Source organism: Panthera uncia, assembly GCF_023721935.1.
Source record: "Panthera uncia isolate 11264 chromosome A1 unlocalized genomic scaffold, Puncia_PCG_1.0 HiC_scaffold_17, whole genome shotgun sequence".
Classification (NCBI taxonomy): Eukaryota; Metazoa; Chordata; class Mammalia; order Carnivora; family Felidae; genus Panthera; species Panthera uncia.
In genome coordinates, this window is record NW_026057577.1 from 104,312,785 (window position 1) to 104,327,997 (window position 15,213).

General features: G+C 42.8%; 1 protein-coding gene across 1 annotated transcript; it reads right to left on the reverse strand.

The window, feature by feature from the left end:
• Positions 1 to 258: 258 nt before the first annotated feature.
• LSM11 (LSM11, U7 small nuclear RNA associated) lies at positions 259 to 14,381 on the reverse strand. Its single transcript, XM_049647881.1, has 4 exons — positions 13,831 to 14,381; positions 8,429 to 8,568; positions 5,971 to 6,054; positions 259 to 5,506 (listed from the first exon to the last, which is right to left on the reverse strand). The coding sequence occupies exons 1-4, from the start codon at positions 14,273 to 14,275 to the stop codon at positions 5,096 to 5,098; spliced, it is 1,080 nt and encodes a 359-aa protein (XP_049503838.1). The 5' UTR covers positions 14,276 to 14,381; the 3' UTR covers positions 259 to 5,095.
• Positions 14,382 to 15,213: the final 832 nt, after the last annotated feature.

Sequence of the window (15,213 nt, forward strand, 5' to 3'; positions counted from 1 at the left end):
TTAGAAGAGACAATTCACAATGTGGGCCAAGTTCCTTTTCTAAGCATGAACTTCTAATAAACCAAATGGAAGACCAAAGCCACCTCAAGGATAGTTGATGTAGATATGTGTGCTTTGGTGAAGAAAAGGCACAAGGTTACAACAATGAGATGGCTTGGGATGCTTTCACTTTCTAGGTCAGTATCATCACCTGGTAATAGACTCCCCTGCCTCCTCCCCTCCACCGCCCCTCAAAATCAGCAGAGACAAAGCAGTCAGTACATTAACACAATCATATTTATTACAGTTTCCAGACTCCCATGTGACACATACCTACAGAAGAACACTGCAAACTGACGTTACTAGCAGCAATCCTCCATAAACATGAAGAATTTAGGTGAACTTCACACTTAGGAGTAATTTCAAGACAAGATGAGAAGTTATGGTTTTTCTTTTAGCAGCTTATATATGAATAGTGAAACTATAAATACAGAGGGTCACCAGGTTTAGCCTTGCCTAAAAAACACATTAATAAGTCACGGTGCAGAGGGGTATCCCCAGGGTTGCCAAACAGAAGGCTAATGTCTTTAGATGTCAGTATGAAATAAGCAGATCACTTTTCAAGACATCGCTTGCTATCTGTGTTAGTGTCAGGACAACAGAAAAAGAACTGGACAGCTGCCCTAGAACCTAGCTCACACATAATTCAGCCAGATAATCATTTAAATAATACCCCCTAAAATTGTTTAGACATTTTTCCCCCACAGCTCTAAAAACATAACATCAGACATAACATCAGACATTTGCTCCAAAGGAGTAAAAATCAAAAGCAATTGCAATGTATTGGGAATAGCTTTTATAGCTTTCCTGAGGGACAGTTGCCATCTTTTCAGAGAGTGTTTTTAAAGCAACACTAACTCTGGTAGCTTATCAAACTACTTTTTATTCTAAATAAATAAAAGACCAACTGAAGGTCTCAGGTGTACTTATTTCTTTTCCCCTAGATCTCTGAACCATGCAAAGCCATTCCTTGACAGATAGCTTTCATTTTTATTAGAGGGGCGCAAGAGAACTTACAAACATTTGAAAAATACTCAAAACACTGAAAGTAAAAAAGGCGCAACCCTTCCTCAGAGCCCAGGAAACTGTGACAGGCATCCCAAAGGCTTATATAAAATCCATCAACTCAATTTGCCAGAAAGTAGTGACAGACCACCCACCTTTGCAACATAAGCCCAGATAAGATTTTCTTCCTTTATAATCACTAAGAAAAGCCTTCTGGGAGTTACTGCCCAGGAAAACATAGGCTGATGAACAGAAGCTACTGGAAAGGGATTGACTGTATTCTATATCTGGCACAGGAAAAGAAAAATTAAAACAGTTGCTAAACCATTATATTTATGCCATGAAACTCTTATGTGAACCTTGGACTTCCCACAGCAACTATTTCATTCATAAAAAATACATAAAAGATGGGAAAGTTTTGGGGCAGCACCAGTGACAGACAGCTGTCTTTGAATAATTTTAATTATTCCTAAAGGCAAAAATTAGAGAAAATTTACAGAATCAATTCTATTTCATGATTTTGCCCATGTCAGCAGCTATGAGGATAGTGCAAAAAGAAATCCAAAAAACTCCTCTGCATCAAGTTAGGTTTCTGTTTTTCTCTCAAGGGGTAAAGTGGTATAACTAGATTTCTGTGAGGCTTCTGAGGAGTAAAGACAGCCCATAGTTCATGTCTTCACAACCTCTTAAGGTGCTCCTGGACTTTTTACCACAAGGATAAATCAAGTCCCTTCTGATCCAGTAACAGCTCAAACCAAGGATTCTGATGCACCTAGACTTTAATGCTAATGGTTTCTAGGCTTTCTAACTTGATATGCACCATGCACAGACAGCAAGGTACCAAATGGTCTAAAGTCACCTGTCTTAGACACTGCTAACACTGGCTAACCATCACACAAATGACCCACCATCATAAGACAGTCTCTGAAATGAAGCATAAACGCTTCCCAAGTACTAGCACCAACAACCTAAAACGCACGTTCTCCTGGTTGTAGAACCACAGAATCACCTCTATGTATGAAGAACAGCACATGAAATTGTTCTGGGTGTGAAACCCATGTTCCATTGCTTGATGCCTTGTTATCTAACAAATCTGGTGCTCTGGAGAAGAGGTGTGTCCCATGAACTGTCATCGGAACGGATTCCCATGTCTAGAGATTACTTTGAAGAACCTAAGTTGGACGTTCAAAAATAAGTACTATTCCTACCAACTGTCCTAAGCCCAAATCCCTGGAGAATACTAGAAACCAGATTTTGCTGCATTTCTGCAACATAGGGACCCCTTGGGTAAGCTCGTGGGGGCCTCCAGAACTCTACCATTCTGGCTGTTACTTTCTCTTTTTCTTTCTTTCTCCTGAGGAAGACTTCAGCTATTTTCATAGCAACTTATTATAATGTCCTAGATGATGACATATTTTGAGCAGCACATACATTCTTAGGACCAATTTGTTTTCCTTTTGAAATATTTCTACAATAATAAAGAAAAGGCAGTAATTAAAAAAAAGTGACTTCCCTATAAAACACTGGCATGCTTTATACAATACAGCACATTTACTAAATGTGAATCACTGTCCAAAACTGAACCGATAAATGGGGGCCAATGGGCACATTAGACTGATCACATGGATTTAAAATTATTTTCAGAGCCAGAATTATTATGTTGGACAGAAAAGCACTAAACCAATCCTTATCTGGATATATGAAAATTATATACAAATACGAAAACTCAGCATGTGTTTAAAACAAATCACATTAGATTTAGTCAGGCACTAGAATGAATGCAAAGTGATATATTCCTTTTGATACCAAAATTTTACTTTACTGGGAAAACCTGGTATCTATTGCAGCTTCTAGCTGAGGACAGAAGGGTAGACAGATGAGGACATCTAACAGGAGAGACTGGTAAAGATGCAGAGGCAGGGGTGCCTGATGATTAAACAAGATAACTATTAATTGGGGAACTGAGATTTTATTAGACATACTATTTAGAAGATAATTTAGATTAGCAGATTCCAAAGACAATTGCTTGACTTTGTAACACGGAACCTCTCTAAATGCTTACTGCATCTGATCTGGCTCTAAAGAGTATATTTAAAATGCATCTTAAAATAAAAACAAGTAAATTAAATGAAGCATCTTCCACAAATTCCCCTTTGGGGATGTGTCATTTTTAGATGTGCATCTCCCTTTGGTACTATCACATAAACCTCTTGAAAAGTTCAGGGGAATTTTTTCTGATGATCAGAAAAGGATTGGGGCTGGCATTTGTGGGGGAAGCAGCAAAGAAATGTTACTCTTCTTTTACTGAGGATATTCTTCTGAGAACTTCCATTGTCCTTTAGGAGAAAGGAATGGAATATGGAAAATAGTTCCTGAAGATATCACTGCCTTCTGATGACAAGTTCAAAATTACAACAGCCACAGAGATGACTTTCTTATGTAGCACCTACCTTGCTCATAAGACATAGAACTCTTATCGAGCTATGAAATATAGTTAGTAAAAATTACTCATGGCACTTAAACATGTTTAGAGACTTTAAAATGCCTTCCTAAAATTCTCTGTCTCAGTGCCCCGGTGAGGTAGGTGTCTGATGGGAAAAACTGAGGCACAGAGGGGTTAAGTCTGCTCTCCTTTCATTGGCCCAGTGGCCCAGCTAGCAGAAGGACCAGGTGCCCTAACTCCCTAAACATTATTCACCCTGCTTCTCAGAAGGCTTATCTAAGTTACACAAAAAATGCAGCAGGGAATTTTTTTTCAAGCATTTTAACTAGTTAGCTACTTCTTATTCTCACTTTGAATGTAAGTTATATAAAATAAAACCAAATATAAACTAACAAAACAAAAAATCAATATTGCCTAACAGTCTGCATCAAGATGTAGCCTATTCTGTATTGGTGATTGAAAAAGCATATAATATGATTCAAGTAGAAGTATTAGAGAGTACTACAGTGTTCCCATTACTCAAGCCAGGCAGTAAGTAAAGTGTTCCTTATAGATGCCACCCACTGTACTTTGTAAGAACCTCGTTGGCGTGACATGAGGAAATAAAACTATCACTCCTACTTCGTGGAAAAATCATTCTGAAAGTTAGTCTACACGGGCCAGCCCTCCCCAGAAAGGAAGCTCCCAACCATGTGATGCATATGTATTACTGAGTCCATGCAGAACTCTTTGAAGCCAGATACGTAGGTCACAATCTCCTGCCATAAAGCTCACAGGACAGTTCACACTACATACAGAAGGGCAATACAGTGGGTACATGCACTACACCATGCCACACAAGTGAGAGAAAAGGCCAAGAAACCACCTCATGAGCATCATATAGTCCCATGTGGCATGCCATTCTCAGAAGCTACCTCTGGTAAGTGGGGAAGACTGATGAATTCCCATATCCCTTTACATACTAAGGAGAGGGATAACAACAGAGTATTCATTGTTGGCTGCTCTAAGCATACCAACTATCCAAAGTTTACATAAGTTAGTGGCTTTCTTTCTTAGTTTTGCAGATATTCAAAGGTAATAAATTACATTTCTTGATAAAGAGAGAGAATGGTGTAGAGCAAAAATCAAAGGTCAGTTACAAGTTGTGGGTGCAGGGCTACAGGGCAATTTATGTTACTACTCTTAGAATCAAATTCATAAGTACTCAGGGCACTAGCTTTTAGAAATGAGAGCATTTTTTGAGGTGTTTTTTTATTCCCATCTTTATAGTGTCTGTGGGATGAATTTAATTCATACCATGACTCCTAATTCAAATGGAAGATATATTTGGTTTGAGTGTCTAAAGTCAACCATGACACCAAACTGGATGCATATTTCCTCTGTACAGCTTTTGCCTTGATATTAACGCAAACCCCCACCTTCCTAAGGCCTGTGTCCGCTTGAGGGAGCTCATCTTCCAGAGGGCCCAAGCCTGGCTCTATGCTCTGCACATGCAGGACCAGAGGGAATCATTCCAACTCAGAGTTTCACCGGGATACTAGGATACAGCATAGCAGCGGTTCATGCATTTTATTTTTAAGAACCAAAGCTCAAGAGATGCCGAGCTGGTCACTGTGCAAGATGAACCAGCAGGACATTCTCGCCTCGAATGAAAATCTGATTTATATGTCGAGTGAATACCTGCTGGTAATCCACTTTGGGCTTTCGCTTTTTCTTACGGGGCTGACCCCTGGAAAGGGTGGTAGCCCTGGAAAAGGTACCTCCTGCACTTGACCCTTCTGTCCGTGTAGTCCTCCCTGACATCTCTGACCTGGACTCCTCCCTTGCAGACGCCTGCAGGGAAGAAGGGACGGAGCGGGAACGCCTGCGTGAGCCCCGGTCAGTGTCTCCTCTTCCCCACACCGAAGCTACCTTCCAAGTGGATGTCTGGGAGTATCTGGACAGAGTGGAATCTTCAACTGCAGACTTGGAATCTGCGTCCTTTTTGGAGGAATCTTGAAGTTTTAGGCGATCAAATAGCTAGAAGGAAAGTAATGATAAATATCAGTCTTCTCTTTAGCCGTCAACATCCTTCTTTGAATATACAGAAAAAACACCATATTCATGAATTAGGTTTTATGGACTTCTTACTTTGCAATTTTTAAAAAGCAGTGAGTTTTTCTGTGTTTAGCCATAATTCGGGTAAATCAATAAATATGTCAAGAGAAAAGGCACCTGCTTTTTTCTGTGGTATAAAATGGAAAGACTTTTAAGGCTTATAAGAGGTAACTTGCTGCTCAAATAACATGCAGGCCAGAAGCACAGACTCATTTGTGATTAGCTGAATGTGTGAGAAGAGACTAATGAAGACCCTGGTCCAGGCATACAGAGTGGACAGCAACTGAGCTCTCCCCCCAAGAAAACCTGGTCACCGGGCTCAGTGATCTCAATGTCTAAGATTGAAAGCATGCTGGGTACTCAGGAAGCCAGGGTAAACTGCCTACCCTAGTAAGAGTCAATGAAGAATCCCGTTCATACGCTTTGCCTAGAACAGGTTTTCGGTAGGTCTCATCCACATCGGTAAGTGCCTAGAGAAACAGCCCAAAGGGAAAAAAGATAAGGCAGAATTAAAAATATTATTTTTACAGCTTCTAGAAAAAACATTTTAAAAAGAAGAATAAACACTGGGGTGCTTGGGTGGCTCAGTCGGTTGAGCGTCTGACTTTGGCTCAGGTCACGATCTCGCCATTTGTGAGTTTGAAGCCCGCATTGGGCTCTGTGCTGACAGCTCAGAGCCTGGAGCCTGCTTCAGATTCTGGGCCCCTCCCATGCTCATGCTCTGTCTCTCTTTGTCTCTCAATAATAAATAAACGTTAAGAAGAAAAAATTAAAAAAAAATCCTCCTACAGGTGGAACATAAGTTTTAAAAAAATAAATAAAAAGGAGAATAAACATCTAACTTAGCAGAACTAAACTTAACAAGTGACTGAGCTCTTGGGCAGGAGAAAACGGTAATACCTGGAGCCCTCTGAGTAAGATTTCCAAGCTGCTACCACCATATAAGATAGGTTTCTTCTATGGTAAGGGGCCTTTACAAATGCATGGTAGAGGTTTTTAAATTTCAGTGTGCATATGTATCTAAGAGGCTTATTAAAATAGAAATCCAAGGCCACTTCCTAGATATTCTGATTTAGTAGGTCTGGGATGAAGCCAAGGAATTTTCTGTTTTAACCAGAAATTCCATGATTCTGATGTAGGATGCCCTTAGATCATACTTTGAGAAACACTATTCTACTGCTTCTTTTCCCTCATCATCAGATTTAGGTCTTACGACAGCAATGAACAGGTATTAACCAGGGTTCCATACAGAACTGTTGGGGAATTCCTGTCTTTGAGAGATGGACCTCAGAGGACAGCTATGTAGGGCCAAATGAGCTCAGGTATGAGAATTCAGTTTGAAAAGTGTGACTCACCCTACAAATATAAGCTGATGGTATTATTATCATGCCTGTCATCAAAGATGTTCTCTTAAAAACTTTTCCTTCAAAGGTGAAATTATAATAGTAAAGTAGTTTTTCCTACATTTTAGAGATAACAAAAGTGGCCTCAGAGAAACCATCTTGCCCAGAGTCACAGAGCTACCAAGTGGTAAAGCTAGGATTCAAATCCAGGTCTTCTGATCCCACAGTGGTTGAAAAGATGGTGTTAGGAGTCAGAAAGACCTGGGATAATGTTCTAATACTTCCACTTACTAACAGTGTGATCTGGGCCAATCATTCAATATCTCTAGCCTCAATTTCTTCATTTGTAAAATGGAACGGTAACAGACCTTGTTCACTGAGATACTATATTATAAATCCTTAGTATACTGTACAGCAAATAGGAAGTAATAAATAGTCAGCAACTATTATACTCATCCAGGAGAATGCATGGAGGAAGATAAAACACAGGAAAAAGAAAAGTTAGAGATAGAAGACCATATGAAAAGCCTGGTGGTTCCTATTTTAATTGCTTGTCTCACAGTATAATTGTGCCATAATCTATCTCTTCCCTCCTACGAATGTCTGGTAAACAGACAGTAAGCCTCTAGGAGTGTGGGGGCGCATGTACTCCATAAGGAAACACCATGCAAAGTGCCTTGCTTATTAGTATGTCTGCTTCCCCTCTATCTTTATCTATCTTCCCAAATGCTATAGAGTGAAAGTTCCTTTCTGAAATTTCTGTACCTAGCACTGTGGTAAAGTACCAGCCAAAGTGGAAAATCAATAAATGTTTTGAAATGAATGAAAGAATGGTTAGTAGGAAATTGATATAGAATTACTAAACAGATAAAATAAATCATTATTCCTTAAGCACAAATGACATTTGGGACCAGAGAATAGTTTGCTGCTGGGGGGCTATTTTTTGTATTGTAGGATGTGCTGCAGCACCCTGGCTGCTACCCATTAGATACCAGTAATACTCCATGCCATGGTTGTGACAATTAAAAAAACGTACCCAGACAGTGCCAAATGTCCCTAGGAGGGAAAGAAGAGCAAAACTGCCCTGCTTGAGGGGCGCCTCGGTGGCTCAGTCGGTTAAGCATCTGACTTCGGCTCAGGTCATGATCTCATGGTTTGTGGGTTCGAGCCCTGTGTCGGGCTCTCTGCTGTCAGCACAGAGCCCACTTCAGGTCTCTGTACCCCTCTCTCTGCCCCTCCCCCACTCACACTATCTCTCTCTCAAAAATAAATAAGCATTAAAAAAAATTTTTTTAATTGCCTCGGCTGAAAGCCAATGCCTTAAAGAAAAGGAAGCAATAAAAAGAACTTTTTTTATTGTTGATCAAGAGAATGCAAAAATTCTAGTTCTTCTAGGAAGTCATTTTATAGGTTTTCCTAAATAAAATTACTCAGGTCATTTAGACATATAAAAGATTTAATCCTTAGGAGTTCTCCAGCCCTTTGAGAAAGGCTTAATTACCATATTCCAGAACTTGTCAAATGCGACGAGGAAGCCTGTACAGACGCCACGAAGACCCTTGAAAGTGCGAATGTGAACGTTCACTTTCACCCCCTCCCGGATACAACGATGGAGCTCACCCAGAGGGCTGCCTTCGTGCACTGAAACAAGACAAGAGCAGACAGCATAATGTAAACATCTGCCTTCATTCTCAGAATTAGCAACCAAGACCAGCCAACCATCTCCAGCAACACCAGGCAACATGGTGCAGTGGCAACCTCACTATGGAAATGAGAAGGCCCAATGGGCAGCATGGTTAGTACGGGCAACACACTGAAGTAAGACAAGATTCCACCAGGATGAGGATAAAACATACATATGGCTGTCACCCGAATGTTTCACTAATTGTATATCCCATGTTCTATGATATCATTGATTCTAAGATGCACCATTATTTAAAAACATTTGGGGGGGGGGGGACCCACATTAAATGTACACATCAGCAGCAAAATTCTTCTCAGTTCTGTGCCTGGTTAAGACAACTTTTTAAAAGATAATTCTCATGAACCACATATCCAGCTTGACTCTTCAAAAAACCGAAAATCTTGTTCATATGTTTAAAGGAAACAAACCATGTAACACATCTGCCCTTAAACACGTGCAGTCCTCTAACGAGAGAATGGACTTTTGGCCCCCATCTGAGATACTCCATGGACAAGCTCTCTGGAGCCACTAGTGTTCCAATGGACACCATCTTTACACTAGATGGAAGAGACCTGGTTTCATTCCAAGCCTTGTTGACAGAAAGGTACCTGCTGGGCATTAGGCTCTTAGGACATTGCAGATAAGCATCACATAAAAAGAGAATGACGATTCATGGGAAGAATGCTGGGACTATAAATTGCAGCCTTTATGATGATGGATTCTCTTTCTCAGGGCTTGTGAAGAGGGATGAATTTTATTTTTATTACTTCATGTTAACTTAGCCTTCACAATATGATGGCTATATGATATATATAAAACCTCCCAAAAGAAAACCACATGTCCAATCACACACTTACACTCACACTCACACATAGTCTTTGTCTTTCCCTCCCAAGTTTGCAAGGCATAATTCTTTGGAGATTGATTCTTGCCATCAATAGTAAACACAAAATCTCTGTTTTGTTTCTAGTAGTATGAAAGAGAACAAGAGTCCTGCCCTTCAGTTTGGATAACTAAGCTGGTTACTCCTGACCTCTTTATCCCTCACTCATGGGTCAGCTTATACATCATGGCAGTGATAAATTAATAAAAGAAAATACTCTGAAGAAAGTGACCTAGCAAATGAGAAGTAGGAGCTTATGTCAGATTGAAGATTCAGCAAGAAGGCACAGTTGAAGGCAATGTGGCAGAGACAGAGGCTCTGGAAAGGAATGTGAGAGTTTTGGTCTGGCCTTCATCATCCACCTTACCTGTAGCAATATTTTAAAATTCTTTGAATGTTTGAGTAACTTTTTCTCTACAAGTCTGACTTTCCTCATTTATAAAATGAGGTTAGACTAGTTAACTTCTAGATTCATTTGAGAATAAGTCTCTATAATTCAATATTTTAGAAACCTGGATTAGTTTCTTTGCCTATACACATTCACTGCTTCCCCCGTCCCCATATGTGTTTCCACAAACAGTGGAAAGACCACTCTTTTCCTAACTTGTAAAAAAAATAGAGAGGTATGACTTTTACCCCTGAACCCCCACATAAGAGAAAAAAGACAAGCACATATCTTAACAACAGTTTCTTATTCTAGCTAAACAAATGACAAACTCAGGTCTTTCAACTCTCATATCTGTACTCTTCCCTTGATTTTTTTTTCTTCCAAAGATTTATTAATAAGGTATAATTCCAGGGAGCACTTCACTCCTGTGTGATCAAAAATACATCACTAGCACCACCTATCAGAGCAAACTACCAAGGCAAAAATTATGAATCGGAACACACCTTCTGAATCTCTTTCCAGCAGTCTAACAAACTCCAAATATGAACCAAGCTTCTAAAATTTAATACAACAACAAAAAGATATATATGCCTTATCTTTGAAGTTATTCTTCCAGATCTCCTTCTCCATTGCTACTATTCTTAGGCCTCAACCTTCTAAGTCTCAGTCATTTTTTTTAAGTTTTTTTTTTTTAAATGTTTATTTATTTTTGAGAGAGAGACAGTGAGAGCTAGGGAGAGGCAGAGAGAGAGAGAGAGAGGGAGACATAAAATCCGAAGCAGGCTCCAGGCTCTGAGCTGTCAGCCCAGAGCCTGACAAGGGGCTCAAACCCACAAGCTGTGAGATCATGACTTGAGGTGAAGCCGGACGCTTAACCGACTGAGCCACCCAGGTGCCCCTAAATCCCAGTCATTTTAAACTCTATTCTTCTCCCTACTTGTGGCCACACTAGGCTCAGACAATGGACTCTCAATAAGTATGACCTGTCCTTTCCTTTCTCTTCCCACAACCAATACAGCCCAGAGTCTTATGGGATGGTTGGTTCACTACAACAGCCTCCGAGGTCCCCTCACTCCCATCCTCCCTAGCCATCATCATCACCAATTACTGAGCACTCCCTATGAGCCAGGCCCTGGGGTAAGGTTAACGTTATGTATGTTATTTAATCCTCACAACTTTAACACTTAGGCACTATTATTTTGCCCTACTTTCTAGATGAGGAAAACGAGGCTCAGAAATGTTCATTTGAATTAGTTTTTCAAGGTTACTTACGTAGTAAACAGCTGAGTCAACACCCAATTCGGGTAGGTTATACATACATCCTGCCCTGGAGCTTTTAATTATGACAGCCTAAAACAACAATAACCACCACAACAACCTACAACAATCACAGGGACATTTAACAATCACTGAGAATTTCCCCATGTACTACTGTGGTAAACGCTTTGAATGGATTAGCTAACTGAGGCCCCAAAAAGTTTAAGCGACTTGCCTCCGTAAAACAGCTAGAAAGTGGAGGAGCTAGTGTTCAAAACTAAAAAAGCCAGCAGTCGAACCCCTGCATCTGTGGTCTATACACCGTCCCCCACCAAATACATTTTACTACTAGAAATTAAACTATGAGAAACATTGCCCTAAAAGTGTTTACTTAAGAATATACACAATGGTCCCCACTATCTATCGTAACAAAGTCAGAGAGAAACTCTTTGGTCTTCAAAGTGTTGTAATACATCCTTCTCTGGACCCAGATTCCATTCTCGTTGTTCTAGACACACACCGTCTGCCTCACTTATGTGGTACTCTCCACCCACCAAAAGAAGTAAGCAGAGAAACATGAGAATGTACTCCCCTGTTCCCTCACTTGAGATTAGCATGATGGCCCTGGCACATAGGCCCTGGAGTTGGACAAACCGAGTTGCAAGCTAACTAGCTATGTAATCTTGGGCAAGCAGTGATGCTCAACAAGCCTCACTTAAAAAGTAGTATCTAAGGGTAAAGTAAGATACGAAGCATCTACAGGGCTTCGCAAACTGCACAGCACTCACCCACTAAATAACTGTAGCCATAATTAGCAACAATAAAATTATCTCCTGGCTTAAAAAGGGACTGTTTGGGATGATGGATTTGTTCTGTATCTTTATTGTGATGGTGATTTCATGACTACACATTTGTCAAAACTCACTTTAAAATGGTGAATTTTGCCGCATACAAATTATGCTTCAACAGCCTAGCCTAACTTTTAAATAATTACTGTCATCCCTAACCATGCCCTTCTTTAAATTAACTTCAAGACCTGAAGACAACCTTTTATAGGAACTCTGTCTGAATAAACTTAATCTTACCCACGCTTCTGTACTTTTCTTGCTTTCTGAAGCTCATCAGTTCTTTGTCACGTCTACCCATCTCTATCATGTACACCCAACCGTTTCCAGTGGAGTGATAAAAATTTTCAGTGCCTACGGCACATTCTGAGATCTTGATTGTAGGCATATATTTAATTGTGGAAAGCCAACAAAGCTGGTTTTCATGCTCTGTCATACTAATATAACAGAGTACTCCCTAGGTAAAGCCAAAACCACTCGCCATACAGAAGTATGTCTTTTCTTTGACAATATCAGTAGCAAAGCCACAACTGGCAAAACGGAAATAAATGTTACAATCTGAGAGTTGGAGAGCATTTCAAAGATCTGATAGTGGCAAAACAAGGTCCCCAGCTACTCTTATTTTAGCTACATGCACACTCTGTCTTTGTGTTATCGTTGGGGAAGCAGGCTGGGGTGCACCCTGGCTTGGCCAAGAATGCTTTAGCACTGTCACAGTAAATGATCTGACCAAGACCCAGCTAACAGCACACAGCTTTTCAGGATGTTTCTCTCTTTACAAACACATTTCTAGGAATGAAACAACTTGCTTAACACAACCTTCCACTCCAAAGCCAGTGATTTAAAAATGTTACAATTTAGCTATCAGGATACAGATGCTTTGAATGGCTAACTAGGTCATTGTCTTCCCCGGCAGATGTGAGAACTGCTTGCCAGATGACAGGAGACATAACCCTGGCTTGTTTTCATTCCACTGGTGGAAGACCTAACTCACACATTAGCAGCCTTGCTGTTTACAGATCTCCAAGGATCTATTAGGCTCCAAGAGATTCCCTTGTGCCATTCACACCTTCAGAACTTAAAATAACTTGCGCATATGGTAACAGGAGCCTGACAGACCCAGTCCTGCACCCATCCTGGCAGGGTGGCGGTGAAACAGTGTCTGTATTTTAGTGGCACTGGTGCCTGCTGCATTCCAGCACTTGTGACTTGGGAACGCGAACATATGTGTTTCAAGACCGCACAGCCCTTCTCCTACGACCCCAGGAGGAGTGTCACTTAGTGTGCAGGGGTTATGAAATTATGTCCCCTGTTCTAACTGCAGGGACAGATCTCCTGACACTCCATCCCGTCACCGCCAGTCCCACTAACCACTCTCCTTTCCTTAAAATTGGCTGTGCCCCTCCCCTCTGGCTGTGGCGTGCAGCTCCTCCCGGCGATGTCCGCTTTCCAGGCCCCACCACCTTTCCAGACGCCCATCACCCTCGTGGTCGTAGCCCCTCGTTGCGGGCTCCGCATCACCTCTGCAGCCACTCGCATGGACCCCGTTAGAGACCCTCCTTGTTACCTCTACAGCCTTCCCACTCTGCCCCCACGGCTCTCCCTCACCCGTCAGTACTCCAGAAGACCTTCCTTCCCCACGCCCCCCCTTCCCCACATTATTCAAGGAGAACCTCCTCACGGCCGCGGATGATCTCTGCAACCTTCATCAAGACCCTCTCCCTCAGGCGCGCAGACCCGCACCAAGCCCCTAGCACCCTGCAAACGCCCCCTCGGCCGCCACCTTCCGGGCAGCGGGCCTGGCCCGCGGCCCCCGCCCCGCCCTGCCCGCGCCCGCCGGACTCACAGGGCATTCGCGTGAGCACGTTGCGCGGCGCCTTCCTGCTCCGACCCGGACCCCGCCGGCGTGCCCCGGCGGCCCCGTCCCCTTCCTCCTTGGCCACCATGAGGCGACGGAGGCGCTGGATGCGCTCGGGGTCTGGGGCCGGTGCGTCCAGGCGGCGACGGGTTCTAGCCGAGGGCCCGGCAGAGGCGGCGGGCACCCCTGAGCCCGCGGCCGCGCCCCGCGCCCGCCCGCGCCCGCCGCCCCGGACCCCGGTCCTGAGGAAGCTCTCGTACTCGGCCAGGTTGTTGAAGCAGGGCGCGTTTGGGTAGGGTATGGGCGGCAGGCGGGGCGCGTACAGTGCCAGCAGCGGGTCGAAGCTGTCAGAGCTGACATCCAGCCGCGGGCTGGGCGGGCGCGCGGGGCTCCCGGCGCGAGCCGACCTCGCCCCCCGCTCCCGCTCCTCCATGTTTGAAAGGCCCGCAAGCCGAGGCCGATGGGAAGAAGGAGCGGGGCCGCCAGAGGGCGGCACTGCGCAGCCGCGGCTTGGGGTTGCACTGCGCCGGCGCGGCCACCGGGAGGCAGCATCTGTCCGCTCTCGGCGCCGAGCAGCCGGCCTCCGCCTGGGCGCTCGGGTAACAGGTTAATCTGCTTGAATGCAGTGTTTCCCCATTTATATCATTATCACTTAGGATGTTTGTCAATACTCCAGATTCCCCGGGGGTGGATCCTGGAACCAGCATTTTAACAAGCTTCGCTAGGCGTTTGTCTGCTCTCTGGAACTGTAGTATACTCGTAGCTTGAGCTGGTGGGAAGAGGCTGGAAGAGGGCAATCAGAGTCCCGTTTTGCATGCTGAATTTTACTGGGGGCTAGCCTACCTGGACTCAAATTATTTAGCTTCTTTGGGTCTTTACATTCTCACCTGAAATGTAATAGAAATAGTACCTAACCCACAGAATTGTCCTAAGAATGAAGAGATACTGCATAGAGAGCATATAAATGCTTTATCCTAGCTGGTACTGGTTAAGTGGACAACGAAGCTGTGAAGGATGGATGGATCCCGGTCCTCCATTTCCTAAACCCTATGCAAAAAGTAATTTACACTAACACCTGAGAGACCTTAGTATTAAAGAAAATTCATTACATCATAGATTTTCTAAGCATCCCTTAGGCAAGTGGAGGAAACCAGGATCCAGCTCTTGGAGGAAAGGAAAATGGAAGATTTCCAAGACCCAGTTGTACTTATTTTATTACTTTTAATTTACATCCAAGTTGGTTAACATATAGTGTAATAATGATTTCAGGAATAGAATTTAGTGAGTCATGACTTATGTATAACACCCAGTGCTCATCCCAACAAGTGTCCTCCTTCATGCCCCTTGCCCATTTAGCCCATCCCCCACCCA

Coding starts and splice junctions, on each gene's coding strand:
- LSM11 (XM_049647881.1), bottom strand. CDS start 14,275: ATGGAGGAGCGGGAGCGGGGGGCGAGGTCGGCTCGCGCCGGGAGCCCC. Junction 8,569..13,830: donor CGTGCTCACGCGAATGCCCT/GTGAGTCCGGCG, acceptor GTCTTGTTTCAG/TGCACGAAGGCAGCCCTCTG. Junction 5,507..5,970: donor CTTCATTGACTCTTACTAGG/GTAGGCAGTTTA, acceptor CTTTCCTTCTAG/CTATTTGATCGCCTAAAACT.